Source organism: Mytilus galloprovincialis, chromosome 13 (assembly GCF_965363235.1).
Source record: "Mytilus galloprovincialis chromosome 13, xbMytGall1.hap1.1, whole genome shotgun sequence".
Taxonomy (NCBI): Eukaryota; Metazoa; Mollusca; class Bivalvia; order Mytilida; family Mytilidae; genus Mytilus; species Mytilus galloprovincialis.
Genome location: NC_134850.1, coordinates 28,670,301 through 28,692,766, shown reverse-complemented (window position 1 = coordinate 28,692,766; position 22,466 = coordinate 28,670,301). Strand labels below are relative to the sequence as shown.

The window sequence follows — 22,466 nt, the reverse complement described above, 5'->3', positions numbered from 1 at the left end:
AATGAATTCAGAAAAGAAAATGAACTTATAAACAAACTAAAATTTCAAATGTCAGGATCATCACTTATGGAATTCTGCACATCAATTTCAGTTGATCACAAGAAAGTTCAGTATCGTTGCAATTAGTAATAATCGGTGTTTCCTCGAAGTCCATGCAAGCTTTAAATACCATGTACTACAGATTAAAGGTTACAAATAACTTACTCAGTAGCTGTAAGGGGTGGGAGTTTGTGATTGGATCCTTCCTTTTTTTTTTCGAAAAATTAGAAAATTACGTGAATATTACGGAAAAGGAGACCGTTTTTTATCTTCTAGAACCCCTCTTTTTGAAATGTCTAGATCTGCACCTGTTATAAATCTACAACGCAAGTACCACGGGTTTGCTATATTATCCAAGTTAGCTGTAGTATGGGTTATCATGAAGCAGATATTGTCTGATAACTTCCCGAATTAAACCAATAGAAACTGAACTATCACTATAGGAAACAATAGAAATGAATGTCGCAAATTTACAATTCGATGAATCGTTCTAAAAGTTATTTTTAAATACTTCAAATATTGATTTCTTGCTATTGATGTATTACTCTGGAAAATACTATCCAATAAAGGGTCCAATAATCTTAAAATCAAATCACGCTTTGTTGACATAAATTGTTATGATATTATTACCCATTCTGCGTACCGTATCTCGCTTTGGACAACTTACATGTCGCCTTGAATTTTCTCTACCCGCGACACCATTTTTGTCAGAGTAATTACCTTTCCCCAGCGATGCTACTAAAGGTAATAGTAACACAATGGTACCGTCAATCCCTCTGTCCGTCCGTCGGACCGTCCGTTTATAACACCCATGTTGACACTATTGAATCTGATTCCTTTAAGGAATTCTAAATATGGCAAATTTATCAACCCGCGATATGTCACGTTTTTTTTTCACTGGCCTTTCTACCTCATGAATAGATTATCTTAGCTGTTTTTGACAAAAAGTTTAGGAATATTTGGTCCTCAATGCTCTTAAACTTCGCACTTAAACTTTTTTTCGATTCGAGCGTCACTGATGAGTCTGTTGTAGACCAAACACGCGTCTGGCGTAAAAATAAAATAATGATGAGTTTATATACACATGTTTGACAATGTTGATATAATTTTTTTCTTTACAGTTGCCACGAATCTCAAGATATTGCTAACAATGGTTCTACTACAATTGACAGATCTTGTAAAGCTAAAATAAAGATAAATCTTCCAGCAATCAAACTTACTACAGAAAATAATATTGATAATAGTGATAAAAATAATAGTGAGTATTACAAATAATGTCTTACAAAATGCTTGGCTCATTTATATGGCGTATTGTAGTCTGCATAAGGGGGGTATATACGTTATAACATGGCTTACCAAGGTTTATTGATAAAAAAAAAAGAAAACAACATTGTGCAATATTTTAAGACGTTTATTCAACTGTGTTTACCGTATTGTAATGGTACACGTCTATTGCGCTGAAAAGTCAGATTTAACAACGGAATTTTTCCAATCCATTTGGAGTGGCAAGTTTTGTGGTATTGTGATAAATGACGTGACATTCTTCTGTAAGTGTATGTTTTCATTATTGTTAAGCATGTTCACCCCTCTTGTTTTAGAATGTTTTGCTAGATATTCCATATCCTCTTGTTTTATCAATGTACAACCATTAAATATTTTGTTCACTAGTCACTTTTTTTTCTTTTTCATAAGTTTTATTGGTGTTCTTTGATCATTTGAATCATTTTGATTTTAACGAAAATATTTTTTTTTTATGCTGTTCTAAACATGTTTTAGAGTTTTGATTTTTTTCAACATTGAGGACTCAAGGATTCAAATCTAAACGTTGTTCTGAGATCCCTTGCATATGTGAGTCAAATATTTAATCCCAATTCCAATTCACAAATGATTTGTGTACTGAGTTTTATTTTATGTTCTTGTACCATTTGTTATGCCACAAATCGAGATTAAAAAGGTAGAGAGGTTAAGATTACACATAACAATTTTCTCCATGCCGCATTGTATGTGTCTGATTTAAGTTATGAAATACGTCAGTGGTTGTCTTATATTATATTTTAATCGAATGTTAATGTTTTTTCATATCATTGTGGGAATTTGGTGGTTAAGGCAAATCTGTGATAGTCTAACATTTGTTTAACAAAAAAAAAATTATATTATAACCTCATTATTTGATTTGGAAAATAACAGTTAGGATTTTATGTTGTTAGCATATTCGAATCCTTTGTCTCATAATCATGCTCTTCATACATTTCATGTAGATTGACGTCGTTCCATCAAGTCACATCAACCATTTAAATTTCAACTGAATTCGACAACGCTTTGATATAAAAAGTACACTAAGGTCAATTATTTATTATTGCAAAGCAATTTGTCATAATACTTTTGTGATAGCTTTCATTTTTATAATTTCTTGAAAAGTACTTTTTGATTTGGAAAATATCAGTTAGGATTTGATGTTGTAAACATGTTTTAATCATTTTCCTCATAATCATGCTCTTCATACATTTCATGTAGATTGACGTCATTCCATCAAGCCATATCAACCATTTAAATTTCAACTGAGTTGGACTTTGCTTTGTTACAAAAAATGCACTAAGGTTAATAATTTAATATTGCATAGTCATTCGTCATAATGCTTTTGTGATAGCTTTCATCGTATAATTTAATGAAAAGTACTAACAATACTTCTTTAAATACAAAAATGCATACACGAAGATATGACGAATTTTCGTTTCGACACCGACAAATAAATATTAGAGAAGACTTTTACATATATCTCAGTTTACGATATCTCAGTTTACGATCTTGCATGATAGACTGATTGAAATTTCCTTGCACTGACTGTGCACGTGGTTATATTGAAAACAAAAATAACGTTTTACGTTTTGTGGCAACTTCTTCTAGAAACAAATACATTCAATTCGTTTTGTATCAAAATACAAAAACACGTACAATTATTTATTTTTTATGTTCATAATCGTTACATGGAAGACAAAAGATTCATGAAAAACGTGTAAGAACCCACATATGTAAGACATTGATTCAATAGTTTAACTTTTTTCTCTTTCAAATATCATAAATGACAATTTGATAAGCATTGATTGCAAGTTTAAAAGTAATTGCTTTATCACCTTTTAATGAACTGTCATTGCTTATATTGCTTTACTAACATCATTATATGTCACCAAACGCATTTTGATGCATGTCTGTTCAGTCAGTTATTTTATTTTAGTCAGTTTATTTTATGCATGTTTGTTTAGTAAGTCTATGTTGAGTACGATTGTGCAGTCAGTTTATGCTATGCATGTTTGTTCAGTCAGATTATGCTATCCATGTTTATTTAGTAAGTTTATGTTGAGTACGATTGTGCTGTCAGTTTATGCTATGCATGTTTGTTCAGTCAGTTTATTTATGCATATTTGTCAGTTTATGTTATGCACGATTATTTATCAAATTTTTTATGTATTATAAGAGAACATTATATATTCTTTTATCACTCAATTACACTCTATATAGTATATAAATTTTTGATGATACTTTGTGTGTCAATTGTCTTTTTCATTAAATCAAATGATCTGTTGTTACTTTGAAATTTATAGCATGTTTACAATATTTGGGTTCATTTGTAGCTAATTTGACCAAAAAGATAAGGCAATTGATAGCCTAGATATATTTTATATGGTTTACTTTAATATATATTCCATAAAAGATTTCTCAGGAAACTTTGTTTTAAAGTATATATAGAATAATATGAAAATGGCATTTGTTTATAAGATGTTTTTATCCTTACAGTGTCAAATAACGATGAAAGATATTTAGTTTTATCAAGTATTATAGATCGACTGGAAAACTTAGAGAGAGAAGTAAAAAGATTGAAAAAAAGTGACAGACGAATTATCAGAAAACTAAACACTAAGAAAAAACAGTCGGATAAAAAGAGAAAAGACAGAAAAAAACCGGGAAACAACGAAAACACAACGGAAAAATACAAAAACAGTCACTATAGATATCAAAAACAGTCACTATAGATATTAACGTGGGACTGCAAAAAAGAATAGAATTAACTGCAACCATTTTAATAGATCATTAACGCACAATTAAGCAACGCAATGTTTTTAGCTTCTTCAAATGACTTTCAAACAAACAGGATGAAAGAGATCCAATACTTATAAATTAAGTGTGAAAACTTTTGTTCGGCTCTTCATTTGATTAGATGGATAAACATATAATAATGATATAAAAATGTGCTTCTGTAATGGCATGTAAAAATACAGATTTTGCACTATTTAAATTTGTTGTTACAACAGTTTGAAAATTTGTACAGTCTTGGAAATTCAAGACGAAATTCAAAAGCTGCTATAGCAGATTTAATTATTTATTATGTTCAATATAAGAAACAACTAGGTATGTGAGCTAACGATTTATTGAAATACTAGCGTTTACGATAGGATGACTAATAAAATAGATCAAATATCTGTTTTGAGAACTTAGTTATGACAAGTTATTTGTTTGTTGTAATGAATTAAAAAATCAATTTATGTTGCTTTCCTTTATGTCATAAAGCGCATTTTAATGCATATTTGTTTAGCCTGTTATCTTTGGATTTCACGTTTAAACCTTCATTTCATTTTTATGCATGTATGTTCAGTAAGTTTATATATGCATTGTATAAGAACAGTCGTAAAGAAAATAAACAATAATTGTTATGTTGTAACTCTCGTGTGTATTTCTTGATTGGAAGATATGTATATACCATACACGTATGGTGCATTATGTTTAAACCTTGTTAATCTGTTCGTTCGTTTGTTTGTGTGCGTTGTAAGTCCTGAAATTGGTTTTCGTTCTCTTACTTAAGTTTGCCACAACCAACTATTATCAAACATATACATACTGCTTATTACAAGAAAACAGAAAAAGAGATCAAGTTTGAATTTCCTGTTTCTATTCACATAACTGAAGTTTGTCTCAATCAAGTGTCATTAAGTTTTACTCAATGCTTATTACTTCAAAACCTAGACCAAAAACCAATTTGGATAGAGTCACTTTTTTGTTCGTGGGTAAAGTTCCTTTGTAACATTATATACAAGAGGGGACACATTCCCCAATTATTTTATTTTCTGTGATGGATGAGCATGTTTTCTTTACCAAGTCTTCAGTTATGAAATCAAATGTATATGATGAATTGAAAAATAATCTGTATGGTTGTTTTCTTAAATTAATTAACCTGTAACATTTTACTTCGAAACTTTCATTAAAATATATAACAGAAGTATGGAAGTGAACAGTGGTCATGTATACAACAAAGTTTTTCAAACTGTGTGAAATTGTAACTACTATATACTATCTTACTGTGTCGAAACTTTTAAGATACATTGTTATATCAAAGTAAGGTGATGGTAGGATATGTTGCCGAAAAAGTGTTTTTAAAACCCACTATTCAATCTAATCAATAGCACGTAATTGTTATCGTATTCTTCAAAATATGAAATATCAATGTGAAATAAAAGTAACTTAAAAAATTTACAGCAAAATCGTTTCAATTTGAGAAAAAAATATGTAGTAAGTATCATCGCTAAAGATGCATTTTAAGCCTTTATAAAAAAATATGATCCCGCCAAAAAATGCTTAAAAAACGCGTGTTCTCTGTTTAAATGTAGTCACCAATAACAATAACTACAAAACTGACCAATCCAGTATCATCAAAAAAGCTTCCAGATCAAAATTTTATCAACCAATTTGTCGTTTTCGTTTTAAAGGGACAATAACATAGGAAACCGTGTTCTATTTATATGATATTGTTGGAGTTTTCAATTTGTTTTGCAGCAGTTCTGATTGTGTCCTTGGTTAACGAATATGTTTTGAACATATATTAGCATGTTAAGAGCAACTCTGTGCATGAATTCAACCTTTATATTTATTTTTTCTAAACCATTTCTTGTCAACTTATGCAGTCATATTATTAGGCATTCAATTGAATCGTATGTATTTGCAACAAAGAACATTTGGAACAAATGAACAAGAGAAGTCCATATCTCCTCTAAAACTGATAATTCTTCTGCATGTTTACTTATTTTTACCTTTTCATATTACGAATTATACTTTTATAAAAGCTCATAGGTTTATTCTGAGTTTATTATTGAGTAAATAGTTTCTTGACTCATGTATTACAATTTCTAATAAAAGTTGATAATAACCACTTGTTTCTTCAAATTTTGTTTTAGATCAAAGTTCCAATGAACAGCAAAATAATGACGTAATTATTGGGTAAGATAATAGTAAAGTCAGTATGATATTGTTATTTACTAAGATAATAGTACAAACAGAACACATAGACAGGGTACTGTAGAACTAGAAATTATTTCGATTTCCTCATTTTAGACTAAATTGCAATTTTATTTTTTGAGATATTGAGAAAATCCTGCTAATTCATCTAAAAAAAAATCAAAATGCGAGTTTAAATTATTCTATTATCATGATAATTAAAAGTAAAATCACCAAAATACTGAACTTAGAGGAAAATCAATTTGGAAAGTCCATAACCACATGGCAAAATCAAATAACAAAACGCATAGAAAACGAATGGACAAGAACTGTCATATTCCTGACTTGGTACAGGCATTGTCAAATGTAGAAAATGGTGGATTAAACCTGGTTTGATAGCGCTAACTCTCTCACTTTGATGACAGTATCCTCAAATTCCGTTATATTTGCTTTTAAGGGTTAACTAAACTGCCGCATTTTTTGCATACTAATAAGAATATCCTATTTATTTCTGAATTTACAGTATTTGATGGATTTCAAGTTCGACATGATTGATAAATCAAACAAATATTTGGATTGTTTTTGCATTTACAATAAATGTGTGAAAGTCGTGGTCACATACTTTAAAATAAGTTGAAAGTAAATCAAAAAAATATCAAACTCAAAGGAAAATTCAAAACGGAAAGTTCGTAATAAAATGACTAAATCAAATGCTCAAACACATTTAACGAATGGATAACAACTCATATTCCTGACTTGATACAGTCATTTCTTATGTAGACAATGGTAGATTGAACCTGGTTTTATAGCTAGCTTTAACAGCCGCATCAAGTTCTAAAGACATCAAAACATCAAAGATTGTTTTTGCTTTTTTTTTAAATCATGCGACTCCCTCAATTTTGATTCTCCCGTCGTATTATGGTTGCATAACTATGGGTCTTAAACCGTAAAAATTAAGTTTTTTTTCACAGATCGCTACCTATCCGCAGAATGCGTGGATTAATTTCCCTACAATGTTTGATTTATTGTTTGGAAACATTAAACGAATCTCTCCTTTGATTTCTTAAAAATTCTGGTTTATCTGAGATGATGCACTTATTCGATTTATGTGAATTTTTAGATCTTAGTTATATACTTGCACTACAAACTGCTCAGAGTCTGATTTGACCAGTTTTGTGCTCGACCAGTAAAATCGAGCACACATTTTACTCGACTAGTCTCGAAATTGTCTCGACTGTACTTAACTATACAATGCTATACTTAAGTGTTTTCGACTAGGTCTCGACTTTAGTTAATTAGTCTGATTCATGCAGTACTTAATGGTGTAGTCTGAAATGTCTTGACCAAGGCTCGACCTGTCTCGACCTGTCACGACTAGTCTCGACTAGACTCGACTAGTCTCAACCAGTCTCGACCTGTCTCGACTAGTCTTGACCTTCAAATTTAGTTTTGACTGGTGTAGGTCAGCCCATTTAACTAAAATAGATATTGATCTTACAAAATTCAAGCTTATTTCATGTATTTGGTAGTTTGATTAATTGCTGAGAAATGAGAGAATTTAATTTTACAATAGGTAAAAATAAAAATTATTATTTAAATTCAGATAGGCATCTTTAATTTTTTTTTATAACTTTTTCATCAAACTATGCAGCTATCTGAGATAAATATTAAGCTTACTGAATCCCAGAATTTTGTTTTTTGTTGTAATGCTGTAAAATTTAAGAATTAAATTAATCTTGGTAAAAAAAGCTAGGATTTGCAATTCGGACAAAATAGAGATAGTACACTTTAATTTTTTTAATAACTTTTTCAAATCAACTAGGATTTTCATCAAACTATGCAGCTATCTTACATATTTATTAAGCCTACTGAATCCAATGTCATTTTGTTTTTTGTTGTATTGCTGTAAAATTTAAAGAATTACATTAATCTTGGTTAAAAAAGCTAGGATTTGCAATTCGGTCGACAAAATAGAGATAGGCATCTTTAATTTTTTTTATAACTTTTTCAAATCAACTTGGATTTTCATCAAACTATGCAACTATCTTAGATATATATTAAGCTTACTGAATCCCAGGTCATTTTGTTTTTTGTTGTATTGCTTCAAAATTTAAGAATTATCATTTTAACTTGGTGGGTCGCCTGCACATACGAAATCCACAAAATTTGGTTTCCCCTTAAACATGTTAAACAAAAACAAATCCACAGTATCCCATTTTATTCGTGCGACAATTTGAATATGCACAATAACGTTCTACCATTGGTTCTTAAGGTAGCTGCTCATTTCTTTCATTGATTTTAAATCGTCTTAATCTGTTTATGAGATATTGACTTTTTTATGTTACTTAATATGAAGCAATCAAAGGTAAAATAAAAAAAAGTCAATATTTAAATGGTAAAATATAAAAGCTCATAACACATCAATCGAGTGGATAACAAATATCATATTCATGACTTGGTACAGGGATTTTCTTATGTAGAAAATGGTGGATTGATAAAAGCAACGGTAGTAAACCGTTGTTCGAAAGTCATAAATAGATTGAAAACAAATCCGGGTTACAAATTATAGCGAGGGAAACACACCAACTGTAAGAGAAAACCACGAAACAACAGAAATACTAAAGTGAACAAAGAAAAAACGACAATGCAACACACAGAGAAACGAACTATAAGATAGCAACTGCCATTTTCCTGACTTGGTACTTGATTAAACCTGGTTTTATATAAATCATTTAAGTAAAATGCCTGTACAGAACTGAATTCATTGCCACAGAATGGGAATTAACATATGGTAGACGAGCAAAAAATGTCCATCAAATGCTTGCACGTATCACTAATCAGTTCCACAAAAGTTCGTGTATTATATTTATGTTATTCATTATGTATATATGATCGAAGTAACGATAATTCATCGCTAATATTTTAGAATCATCATTGGTATAGGCGTAGTGGTAATAATCGTGTGTATTGTCACTGCGAAAGTAATCCGTAGAGATAAGCCACTTCACATTTGTTTATGTATACGTGAGTATCTATTACCTTATATATGTTAGTGTTGACCTGGAACAACAAATTATTAATAAAAGGAATAAAATTGTTATTAATTCTTGCTAATTTTTTAAACCTAAAAACTGACCTGTTTGATTGCCTTCGGGACTAATAGGACACCAGCAAGCGGTTTCGACTGAGCGCTGTTAATAATTAGACTTAGGACTGACCTGTTTGAAATTAAATTCTGGTATAAATATAGTTTTGTAAAGTTTAAGTTAAAGTCATATGAAACTTCAAACAAAATGATGTCTATGATTTTTTATAACTAGATGGCTGGTTTTCCTTAAAAAACGTATTTGCATATACTTTTTTTTTGTCAAAATGTTAAAGAAATTTCCTTTTTAAATTGTTGGCTTCCAAGGCAATAATTTGCCAACATGTTTTCTTTATGCAGTTACCTCAGTATGACCTTTCTCGTAAAAATCCGGTGGTCGCAATATGCAAGTGCGAAAGGGAATACCTAATTGGCAGAGAGATTCAACAAACAGAAACATCGCTCCGTCATCTAAATACAATGTACATGCTTTTCATGTTCTTACCTAAATATCCTACCTTCTTTGTTAATTGTTTACAAAGTTGTCAATCGATTCACTTCGGCTTTAAAACACGACCATTAATCAGCTGCCATATTTTCAGAACAACACTGACAGGGTAAAATATTTGTTTGACAATTATACGAAAAAAGTAAAATCACAAAAATACTGAACTTAGAGGAAAATCAATTTGGAAAGTCCATAATCACATGGCAAAATCATATAACAATACGCATCAAAAACGAATGGACAAGAACTGTCATATTCCTGACTTGGTACAGACATTTTCAAATGTAGAAAATGGTGGATTAAACCTGGTTTTATAGCGCTAACACTCTCACTTTGATGACAGTCTCATCGAAATAGACAAAATGAAGGCGTCAAAAAATATAAGTTTATGATATATGCTTGCATTGGTTCGAGAATTGGATTTAGATTATTGTTCACTAGTCGCTCGTTTCATATGACATTAATCTAACTATACAGAAATCTGCCTAAATGTGTAATAATTCCAAAAGTTCATTCAAAATTTTCAGAAACCTGGTCAACAAATTGCCACACATATGAGAAGGCTTCAAAGGATGATGATAACAATAAAACATACAATGAAGTATATACATTATCCAATAGAAGTATATCTCATACATACGAGGAAACATGTGTATTGATGTCAGGTATTACAGATAACAACGATGATACAAGTCATTATGATAATACTAGTGCAAAAGAAAAAAATGTTTCAATATCAAAAGAAGAAATAAGAAAACCTCACATGGCTGAAGTTCACAGTTCATCAGGAGCTGAATCATTTTCTGAATGTTCAACAGACAAAAGTCCATCTGCAGCACATGAGGGATGCATAGAATTGATTTCGGATGTAAACCCTAATAGTCCTTGCAAACAAATATGGGTAGAGAGAGCAAAAAAATCACCCCAAAAATTAAAAAGCATTTCTCAGATTTTGCACGAAAAAAGTATTATAACCGATAAACACAAAACAATTGCTGAATTTAGCAATAAGAAGACATTAGCCTCAAGCGACAATGAACAAAATGGATTGCAGTCAAAACAAAATCTTATTCGTCCTTATGATGTGTCAAGTAATAACAAATCAGCAGAGATGACAATTGAAGTCGAACATGTTTGCAGACAGAAAACATATAAAAAGTCAAATGTTGAAGATGCTAAATCCAGGTCAAAAAGAAAAATAGCTGATAACGCGGGGAAGAGTGATAAAAAAGAGCATTCAAAATATGAAAATATGCCGCGGAAGAATGCTAAGACAAGAACGAGACAACTTGAAAATACAATTGGAGTTTTCCAGTTGAAAAATACCCAAATAAAGACACTCTCTAAAATGGACAAAACCACTCAGTCACGAGTGGATGACCCACTTAATATTTTAGAAGATGAATCAATTGCCGATCCATATACTCAGAAACGAACAGACTTTCTGAGACATGTACACGAGGAGGTTGTCATCAATAATGTGGATCAACCAAACCAAGAAGAAGATATAAGTTCGAAATCTGATCTTAAAAATAAGCAACTTCCAATGACTGACAAAAATCCTACAACTAACATAATTCCAAGCGTTGCTACAGGTATTTGATTTTTTTTAGAATAGTAACACCAAAATAGATAGATAATTTTCCTTAAACATAAACATATTTTGAAAATATAATTTTTTGTGAAATATAATTTGTGCTTGACAAAACAGCCTTGATATTTAGTGAAGCAATTGCAATTATTCATGTTTACAGGACGCACTATATAGGATTAAAATCTACAATACATACATCACTTTTTTTAATTGAATTATGAATAGATTACCTACAAACAAAATCTCTGAGATGCTGCAAAAGAAAAACATCTCATACATTTCGTGGTTCCGAGAGACTGATGTTGGAAATATTTAATCGTTTTGATGCAGTACACACGGTTGCATTCGGCAATCCTCGGTAGAATCCGCTACTCTCCTTCTATAGTTAGATGAGGGTACGGAATCGGCCGAGTTGAGACGATGACACGATTGGGGACTATTCTCATCTATAGCATATAACGAGACATTGGCATTTATCTTGAAATGATTTAATGTTTTTTTTCTATTTTTTTTATATAAATGTTTTAACAAATCTCACGCGACTCCATACTGAAACTGTTCTAGAACCCTTCCGGAGCACCTGAGATCACTCCTAGTTTTTTTGTGGGGTTCGTGTTGTTTATTCTTTAGTTCTCTATGTTGTGTCATGTTTACTATTGTTTTTCTGTTTGTCTTTTTCATTTTTAGCCATGGCGTTGTCAGTTTGTTTTAGATTTATGAGAATGACTGTCCCTTTGGTATCTTTCGTCCCCCTTTTCTAGGACATCAGAAATATTGTTTTCGATGACACAATATTACAAATATTCGTCTATAAAAAATATATTTTGTTTATATAATATATACAAACATTGGTTACCATATGTATGTTCTTAATGATGAATGGATTATAAAGGTACCGAAAGGATTGATAGACCAATGCATATATATGTGATTGTTCACTGAATTTCGGAATTTTTAAATAAAAAGAAGGTGATAAAAGCCCAGTTGTTTACCATCCCGGATTGTGTGGGCAGTAAATGTTTATTTGTCGTGTGCTATATTAGTGCTAATAAGTCAAATATTAGGTTTATATAATTTTTTAAAAGTTAAAAATGAAAAAGATTCGAGTCTTTAAATAAACGATTTGCACTATAGTTGTCACGACTGATAGTGTGCCCACTTTGATATACGTTTTGATATGCAAATTATTATTCCAGTAAAACCTAGACTAAGAAGAAAAGAAAAAGACCCCAACAACCAATGGACAACACAAGAACACCATTTAGCAGTAACTCAACCTGATAATCAAGATATATTTAGGAAAGTAGCAACAAGTAGAGCTCCGCGACCTTCAGAATCTGAAATGTCAAACAATGTCCACTCGGTATGTATACTTTAAATTTTTTTTAGCGTAAATAATTGGACGCACACGGCCTAGCTCATTTTGGAGTTCATTCGATTCCCACAGTATTGAATTTTTACCTTAAATGTATCTTCTTAAGATTTATGTCTCCTTCTTTATGCCTGTGTAATTTTAATGGCGAATGGCATCCAAATAACATTTAGATAAGAGGTTTTCATATTTCATCCTGCAAATGATTAGATACACAAAACCTTAATTTTGGTCAAGATGGCACTGAAATTATACTCCAAGAACACGTATTTTTCTGATGGAAATCGTCTCCAATGTTTTCACTACCACTTTGTCTATAATGCTACTGTTGAACTATCATTCCTCGAGGGTACCATCAAACTACAGTCGACTCTCGTTATGTCGAAGTCAGCCGGACCAGAGAAATATTTCGAGATACACGTAGTTCGACTCAAACGAACACCGGAAGTTCGACAATCTAAGGGACACAACTCTTGCTTAGCTTGGTAAAGCTAAAATAAATCCGGGTGAATATGGCAAGGGGATCGATATTCTAGTATCAGATCGATGTATTTGTATGTCACAGTCTTTTATTTATATAATGACATTGTTTCAATTAAAAAAAAATCCTATGGCTTTTCCAAGAATGTAAATTCCAATCGATAGTTTCGTTATTCAGGTCGGTTATAGCTGACAAAATTGTTTATTCTCGGATACAAAAGATTTAAAAAATTTTGATTTCTATTCATTTTGTTTTATCTCACTCTTTCTTTTCAAAAGAAAATATAACAAGATCAAAGAGGCTGTTTGAGTAGTTTTTATGTGATCATCAACGGAAGCCATAATCCTCACTTTATACACACTCAAGCTCATTAGTGTAAACCACAAATTAATTGCTTTGTAAACAATTTAAATACTTTTTCATGAACATTAACAATGTATCACTAATTATTTATCAAAATTCTATAAAAGATAATCTTAGGTAAACACTCATGGAAATAGCATGTCATAAATCAATACAGTGGTCAGTCACCGGAAATTTAATTACACGTGTATTGTCAGATTAACTCTTCAATCCATTTAAATCCCGGAGGTCATGTTTTGACATATGTGTATTAGTTCGAGATAAAAAATGAATTTTGAATGCTTTTGTTAACCTTGGGACCGTAGATTTAGTTTGACTCAACCGAAATTTCGACTCATCCAATTTCGACTCATCAGGAGTCGAATTACATACTTTTGTATGGAATAAAGTTCGGGACCACGTGAAAACTTCGACTCATCCGAAATTTCGAGTCAACCGAGTTCGAGACAACGAGAGTTAACTGTATTAGCCAGTAATTTAGTAGAGGATACCAGGATTGCTTTAACTCAGGTTGCATTCCCTAAAACAGAGATAACGATAAACTATACTGTTAGACCATTTGCGCTGTTTTGGTTTTATGCTATTATTTTGGCGTTGTCGGTTTATTTTCGATTAATGAGTTTGACTGTCCCTTTGGTATCTTTCGTCCCTCTTTTAAAACGTTTTACATGATTTTTGCTTTTAAAAGTTTTTTGTTTAGAACGCTTGTTGTGCGTACGGAAATTATATTGATCACTTAACAACTTTGGAGTCAGGCGCTGTGCTGGTGGAATTAGACATTAATTTCTGATCTGAGCGTCACTGATGAGTCTTATTTAGACGAAACGCGTATTAAATTATATTCCTGGTGACTTTGATAACTATTAAACAGTTTTCTCATTGGCATTTATCCCACATCTTCTTAATCTTACATTGATAATAAAAGCATTCAATATTAAGATAGTCTCTGGGGTTACCGATTTATAGACAAGTTATTTAGTCAAAACTTCATAAAATTTTATTAATCTTTGACAGAAGATTTTGAATGATTCGGAGATAACGTAAATACTAATATCTTTTGTTTTCTTCTGTTTTTCTAGTATAACTGAAAGATGTACTTAGTATTATGCAGTTAAAAAGTTAAAGCAGTTTGGAGTTTTTTCAATTTGAAGACATTAAAAACTTTGTTAAAATTTTATGGAATGTTACGAAAGGAGTAGGTCCGGTAAGGGCTGATTTTGGCCTCAAATTTCAGGTTCATCTGACGATAGATTTTGGACACTTTTTAAACTCTTAATTGTCTATTTCAGTTGATTCAATTGGTTGATGTGAAAGATTTGAACTGATTTACTCTTTAAATACGCTCCGATTCAAGCTGTAATATGAAAAATCTATCAAATATGCCAAAAAAAGTCACTTTTCAGATGGTTTTTGTCAAAAATTAAAGTGGCCGCATCCGTGTTCATCCTCAACCTTTATACATGTTATGTATGATCATCGAATACAACCACCATTTCAATATTAAGAATGAACTTAAACGCAGCCACTTTCATATAAGACGGAAACCGTCTAAAATTTAACTAAAATACTAAAATTGTGAAGATTTCAGTAATTTAGCATGACTTAATGATGCTAGTACCCGATATATGTGTATTGTATTGTAAACAAAACAGCCTATATTTATGTAGCAGAACCATTCTACTTTCCAATGAAAAACAAAAAGTTTACATTTTAACAATTTTGTAAAACTACTATATTTTGTGGCCAAAAAGGAGTCTTACTGAACATACTCCTTTAGACAAAAGCTTTTGAAGATGTCTGTAGAATATTTAGACAAAAAAATAGGATATGAAGAAACATATTGTATTTCTAGTTTTTTTTCTTCTGGTGGAGTTTTAGAGCAGTCCAAATAAGATGCTTAAACTGACAGCAGCAATGGCTTCCACGGAAGCCTTTTTCAAATTAGAGTTGGTTGTAGATGTAAGAGGGCCAAGATGTGAAATTAATAAACATAAACAATTAATTTATAGAAATATGCTCTCTTATAACATGGCATTTTATCTTAGGATGCAAATGTTCCACCAGTATTGCAAAAAAAAAAAAAACAAAAAAAAAAAAAAAAAAAACTTCCAGGCAGTATAATTCTTTTGGAATATTAAGTTTAAATTTGTTTTTTTCAGGGGTCTTCATCAGAAACAAGTCAAGAAGAAAATTCGAATGATGCCGAGTCCTTTGACAATTCCGGATCGTCGACATTTGACCCTGGCGAGGAAACTGCTTTGGTGAGATAGACACGATAATGTGTTCGAAAAACACTTTTTCATAAAAGTCTAAATGGAGGATCAAATATTTTCAAGCCACAGTTGTGTGTTTTTTTTAAATATTTGTTTGTTTTGAGATTGTGACACAGTGATGACTGCTGTACCCATATTTTTGACGATTGATCACACATCGTTGTAAATATAACGGAATTTGATGCCACTGTCATACAAGTGAGAGGTTTAGCGTTATAAAACCAGGTTCAATCCACCATTTTCTACATTTGAAAATGCCTGTACCAAGTCAGGAATACGACAGTTGTTGTCCATTCGTTTGATGTGTTTTGTCATTTGATTTCGCCATTTGATTAGGGACTTTCCGTTTTGAGTTTTCCTCGGAATTCAGTATTTTTGTGATTTTACTTTTTAAATCGAATAATGACATAGAGAAGAGTTCGTATTCTAATTTTTCCTTTTGAGTGTTAATAAATATGCACGGAAGATTACTTTTCACAAAAACACCTTTGCTGATAACAAACAAAATTATTCTCCTACATAAGTTAAATTACTTAGAATAAAGTACAATGATTTACCAATATCAAATACAATCATCTATGTTTTGTTTCCAAACGCCGTAAATATACAGATAATTTTATGATATCTTCGTTGAAGTTTTTCGACGTGAATAAGAGAATTCAAAAATGGTCAAATCATTTGATTTATAGTATATTTTTATTCCAAAACAGTTTATTAAGAGTTTTACTTTATATAATATAATAATGTTGAAAGAATCCATTCAAAATGATGACAAGAAAGAAAGGCGAAAAAATTCAGAAGGGATATTCGAACTCATAGGTCGAAAACAAATCAACAGTGCCATGGCGAAAAACGAAAAACGACAAAAAACCCCAAACAACTATACATAGAACTCACTATAGAAAACTAAATACTCTACAAAAAACCAATCTTATAAATCTCGAATATGATTAATATCCTTAAGTATATGTAACGTGATCTATTGTTATCAAGGTAAAGCATTTAAAAAAAATTCATAGATAAAAAGACTGTGCTTTTAAGTTTAATTGTATCTGAAGAAAAATTTTAAGCAACGAACAGAAATGTTATACGGAACGGTGAACTAATTTTTAGTGCCCATTCATTAAGTTACCATTCAAAACAATTGAAAGTTTTTTATGTCGTCTATAACCGTTACTGAATTGCTTTTATTTTCAAAAGTATATCATGCTGTCCAATTGTTGAAACCTAAGATCCTTCATTTTTGTTTAGTACAAAGTAATGAATTTCTAAGGCTGCTTTTAATATCCTTATAGTAAACCTGTTGTAGGTGTCTGTGTGACATTTTAAAATGATGACTCGAAAAAATTCAGAAGGGATATTCGAACTCGTAAGGCGAAAACCAACCAGCAATGCCATGGCAACAAACGAAAAACGACAAGAAGACAAAAAACGGTTTATTTGTTAGTGGAAAATGTTTGTCCGGATGTTAGTAAACATTATACATTCAGGCTCCTTAATTTTTATTTCTAACAATTTCTTTTTCTTTAGTACCCACCAGTCCGGTGGGGATTTTCTTTTTCATTTTCAATTGAGTCTCACAGTTGATTTCTATGTTTTGTCTGGCAACATTGTTCCTTGGTAGAAAATGGTTGAGAGCGTTTACAAACTTGATTACCGCGCTATGTTTGTTATGTACAAAATAAAGGGTTGTGTCTTATACAGTGTATAATAGCCTTTAGTCTCTTTAATTGTCGTTGATTGTCCCTGTTGTTTTGCTTGTTAGTGGTATTAATATTAATGTGGCCGTTTTCGTTTATGTATTATTTCACATTTTGTTATCAGGTATTGTTAAAACTGAACTATATGATAAACATTTCGTTATTAGTTGTCTGTTTAAATTGAACTATATGGTGTCATTTTCCATCCTAGTTTCCTGGTCTATTGGTGGAGGGTTTTCTCATTGCCAATTATGCTTATTTGTCATAAACGATAAAATTCTAACTAAGAAAAAATGATTAATTTGTTCACAGTAAACATTTAATTGTACCATACAATTACAAATAGAGACAAACACACACTTAAACAAGCTCACAAACAACACATGTAGCTAAAACAACTGCCACACAGCTTCACATCATATTGGTTAATTTTGTAATTAATCATTATATCATAGTATATGGTATTTGGTAGCAGTACATTTTACTTATAAAGGAGTAGGTCCAGTAAGAGCCCTTTTTGGCCTCAAATTATAGCAGTTTTACAAATTTGATAAAATGTAAACTTTTAGTTATTTATTTAACAGTAGAGTGCTTCTGCTACATAAATATGGGCTTTTTTTTTTTACTATACAATGAACATATATCGGTTACTGGCACCTTAATGTCATGTTAAATTACTGAATTCTTCAAAATTCTAGCATTTTAGTTTAATTTTAGACGGTTTTCGTGTTAAACGAAAGTGGCCGCATTCGTGTTCATCCTTAATATTGAAATGGAAGTTGTATTTTATGATAACACATAACATATATAAAGGTTGAGGATGAACACGGATGCGGCCACTTTCATTCTTGAAAAAACCATCCGAAATGTGACATTTTTCGGCATATTTGGTTGATTTTTCATATTTGAGCTTGAATCGATTCGTTTTTAATGAATAGATCAGTTCAAATCTTTCACATAAACTAATTGATTCAAATGAAATAGACACTTAAGTGTTTAAAAAGTGGTCAAAATCTTTTGTCAGATGAACCTGAAATTTGAGGCCAAAATCGGTCCTTACCGGACCTACTCCTTTTCAACAATTTAAAACATATGTGTTTTTTGTTTCAGAAATATTTACCACCTGTTGATTCAGTTGAGTTCTGACCTACGTTATAAACCAAAAACAGTAACGAGCCATATTATAATATATAGAATCGTTCTATTTAAAGTTTTGATATTGAAGGATTTAAATCCTTGTTAAATTATATTTATGGGTGATTATATGTGTGCGTGTGTGTATTTTGTGTTACTTTTTAAGTCACAGTTACAAATTATACTTCTGACTTTTGTATTTAAACGATTGTGATTTGAGGAAATGATTGATATTGAACGTTGAAAATATATATTTTGATTCTGACATTTGACTTAGTTTTTATTTCAAAATCATCGCACTTCCAACCATAAATGATGAAACATTTTAAAACAAAAATTTGTCCCACGTACACGGATGCCCCACTCGCACTATCATTTTCTATGTTCAGTGGACCGTGAAATGGGGTAAAAACTCTAATTTGGCATTAAAATTAGAAAGATCATATCAAATATGGAACGTGTGTACTAAGTTTCAAGTTGATAGGACTTCAACTTCATCAAAAACTACCTTGACTAAAAACTTTAACCTGAAACGTGAAGAACGGACGAACGAACGAACGAACGAACGAACGGACCCACAGACCAGAAAACATAATGTCCCTCTACTATCGTAGGTGGGGCATAAACAGAATTTCCGTTTTCAGAATCCCTTGCCATTTGAATGAGAAATTTTCGTAATTTTCTTTTAACCTTTTTTAGAAATTTTAAACTCATCAGTATTTGTAAACAATAACAATTAAAACCAAGGAGTAAACAAAGACTCATAAAACCAAAAGACATTTACATCAACAGTTAAAAATAATAAATAAGAAACATCACGAACTCCACTTAAAACCGGGATTGAAATCATGTGCTCCGAAAGGGTAATCATTTCCTGCACGGTATACGGCACCTGTCGTGTTATTTCTTTGTTCAGTTCGGTAAATATGGAAGGTTACTATAACTGAGGAAGAATATCAGATATGATTTCTAACACACTTTTGTCATAATGAGCTGATTGGCGGTCGTAAAATTTCTTGAGTGATGACCTTAATTTAATTAATTCATAGCCCTGTCCTAGCAACTTTTGATATATTAAATAAAAAGAAAAAGTGCCAGTTAAGAAAAGCTAAAAAAACAACAAAAACAAAACAACATTTGTATAGGGCTAAAACTTTAGTAGAGTGTAAATTTCAAATGTTGAGTATGAATAAAATATGGTAAAGTTATGGTACAGAAATCTAGTCAAGTTCAAAAGGTTTATCAATGTTTATAGAGATAAAAAAAAAAAAAGAACATACCAAGGGACAAACAAAGACAATATCTAGCAGAAAAACAGACAACACGCTGGTTGAAATAAAATCTCCAAAACACCCCAAGTGAACAAAATATATAGGATGGTTGTAATATTTTATAAATAAACTCATCATAGATACCAGCACTAAATTTTGTATATACACCAGACGCGCGTTTCGTCTACAAAAGACTCATCAGTGATGCTCGAATCCAAAAAAAGTTAAAAATGTCACATAAAGTACGAAGTTGAAGAGCATTGAAGACCAAAATTCCTAAAAGTCTTGCCAAATACAGTTAAAGTAATCTATGCCTGAGGTAGAACAGCCTTAGTATTTCAAAAATTCAAAATTTTGTAAACAGTTAATTTATAAATATAAACATATCAATGATAGTTATTGTCAGTACAAAAGTGACATAATTGATATCTTTGCTGTCTATGACGAAATATCATTAGAATGTGGAGCACATTGAATAACACTCGTAGCTGTGTTTTATCAAGTATTATCAAACGACTGGAAAAGTTAGAAAAAGAAGTAAATAGACTGACAAAAAGTAACAGACGAATTACCAGAAAACTAAACGTTAAGACAAGACAGTCAGATAAAAAAAAGAAAAGCTAAAAAACATAAAGGTAAAACACAAAAACAGTTAATACAGATGACAACAACGAACAGCAAAACGAGCAGGATCTATTGTAACCAATTTTTAGCAGATCATTAAAACACAATTAAACAACAATACAATGTATTTGGCTTCCTTAAATAACTCTTAAACAAACCTGATGAAAATAATCCAAGACTATAATGTGTAAACGTTTATTTAGCTCTTCATTACATTAGATGTATAAACATATGATAATAATGTTTTTAGTCCTTCTGTACATACGGATTTTATGTTATTTAAATTTGCTGTTACAACATTTTGGATTTTTTTTTTAAATTAAAGATATTTCCCTCATGCTAAGCTTTTATTCTTAGCCCGGCTTTGTCTATACTTTTTGGCAATTTTAATTTTTAATCCCTACCTTCCTACCCAAACCCTTCAATGCATGGGTAGGCAACATCAATCAAGGAATTTGTTAAGTGTGGCCTAATTAAAAAAATTAAAAGATGTTTCAATACATATACAACTGAGCAGTTTCAACAGAGCCAGACTTTATCAATAGTTGAGGAATACCCGTAGCTGTAATAATTTCCAGGACAGCAGTTGTTGGTTCTTCTTGTTTCTGACAAATTCTGTCACTGGTTGAAGATCTAGGGTTTTCTTCTATTTTACCACCTTTTCCATTGTATTAAGAATTGGAAGAGTTCAACTTAATTTTGAACAAAGGAAGATTACTTCAATTTCAAATATTACTTAAAAATTACCTATTTAAAGTTTTACAACAGATACCAAAATTATGGACCATGCACATCTTATGTAGTTTTCTCAATGAATTTGGTATAACAAATATGCACCATTTTATAACTTCAATATATGGGTATATATGATGTGCTGAGTGTATTTTTTGCACTGCTAAAAAGAAATTATTGGATCAGGCAATAAAAATCGTGGTGACCCTTCTATCGATAAGTGTCATGCCAAAACATGACTTATATGTCCCCGTCTTTCCACCACCAATACGAGAAGACCGCGTTTAATGGTCGCACATTTTTTTTTAAATTTGAAATTGATATAACTTGAAAAACAAACAGTATTATTTATTTACTCAAATGAAACAAACCGGGATGCGGTATTCAGTACGTAGTTGAAACTGAACGATATTTATCTAAACGCACTCAAAAACATCTGTATCGTTTTAAAAGACCAAATAAATTCAAAAGCATCATTTATCAACACCTTAAGAAGCACAATCATCCTATTAAATATTTAGCAGTTCAACTTTTGCAAGTAGTAAAAAAGCAGCCAGGTGAATCTCATTCATAGTTTGTACGATCACGGAATAGAATTGAATTCAATTGGATTAAAAAATTACAGACAGTCTACCCTTTCTGTCTTAAAATGATAATATCATGGGAATTGGCAATATCAAGAACCGATTCTGTTAACATTTTGGATAAAGTTTCTAAAACTGTTCGAAAAAAACATTATCATGGTCGTAGACAAAATTGCAATCAAAGAAAATTTCGGACTAATCATACCAACAACCATAATCAACGGCAGACATTATCTATTAACAAAACTCTGTTCATTACCGATTAATAAGTTAAATAAAATTTTAGAGGATTGCAACACAATTTCATATAGCAGTCCTAAGTATGAAATCGTTCAAATTATAATGGCATATCGTTATTCTAAACTGTTTCCCAAAATTAATCGCTCTGAAGATCATAAAAAAACATTTTATTAAAATAAAGTATGTCCATAAAGGTTTTGATTTT

At 31.1% G+C, this 22,466-nt stretch overlaps 1 protein-coding gene across 2 annotated transcripts in view; it reads left to right on the top strand.

The window, feature by feature from the left end:
• Nucleotides 1-19,075, top strand: part of LOC143057714 (uncharacterized) — a 31,907-nt gene extending 12,832 nt beyond the window's left edge. For both annotated transcript variants that reach the window (XM_076231083.1, XM_076231084.1), the window contains exons 8-14: nt 1,161-1,297; nt 6,261-6,303; nt 9,227-9,324; nt 10,421-11,488; nt 12,684-12,850; nt 15,863-15,964; nt 18,787-19,075. In XM_076231083.1, coding sequence (XP_076087198.1) covers nt 1,161-1,297; nt 6,261-6,303; nt 9,227-9,324; nt 10,421-11,488; nt 12,684-12,850; nt 15,863-15,964; nt 18,787-18,822 — 1,651 coding nt within the window. In that variant the 3' untranslated portion in view covers nt 18,823-19,075. The remainder of the gene's footprint in view (nt 1-1,160; nt 1,298-6,260; nt 6,304-9,226; nt 9,325-10,420; nt 11,489-12,683; nt 12,851-15,862; nt 15,965-18,786) is intronic.
• Nucleotides 19,076-22,466: the final 3,391 nt, after the last annotated feature.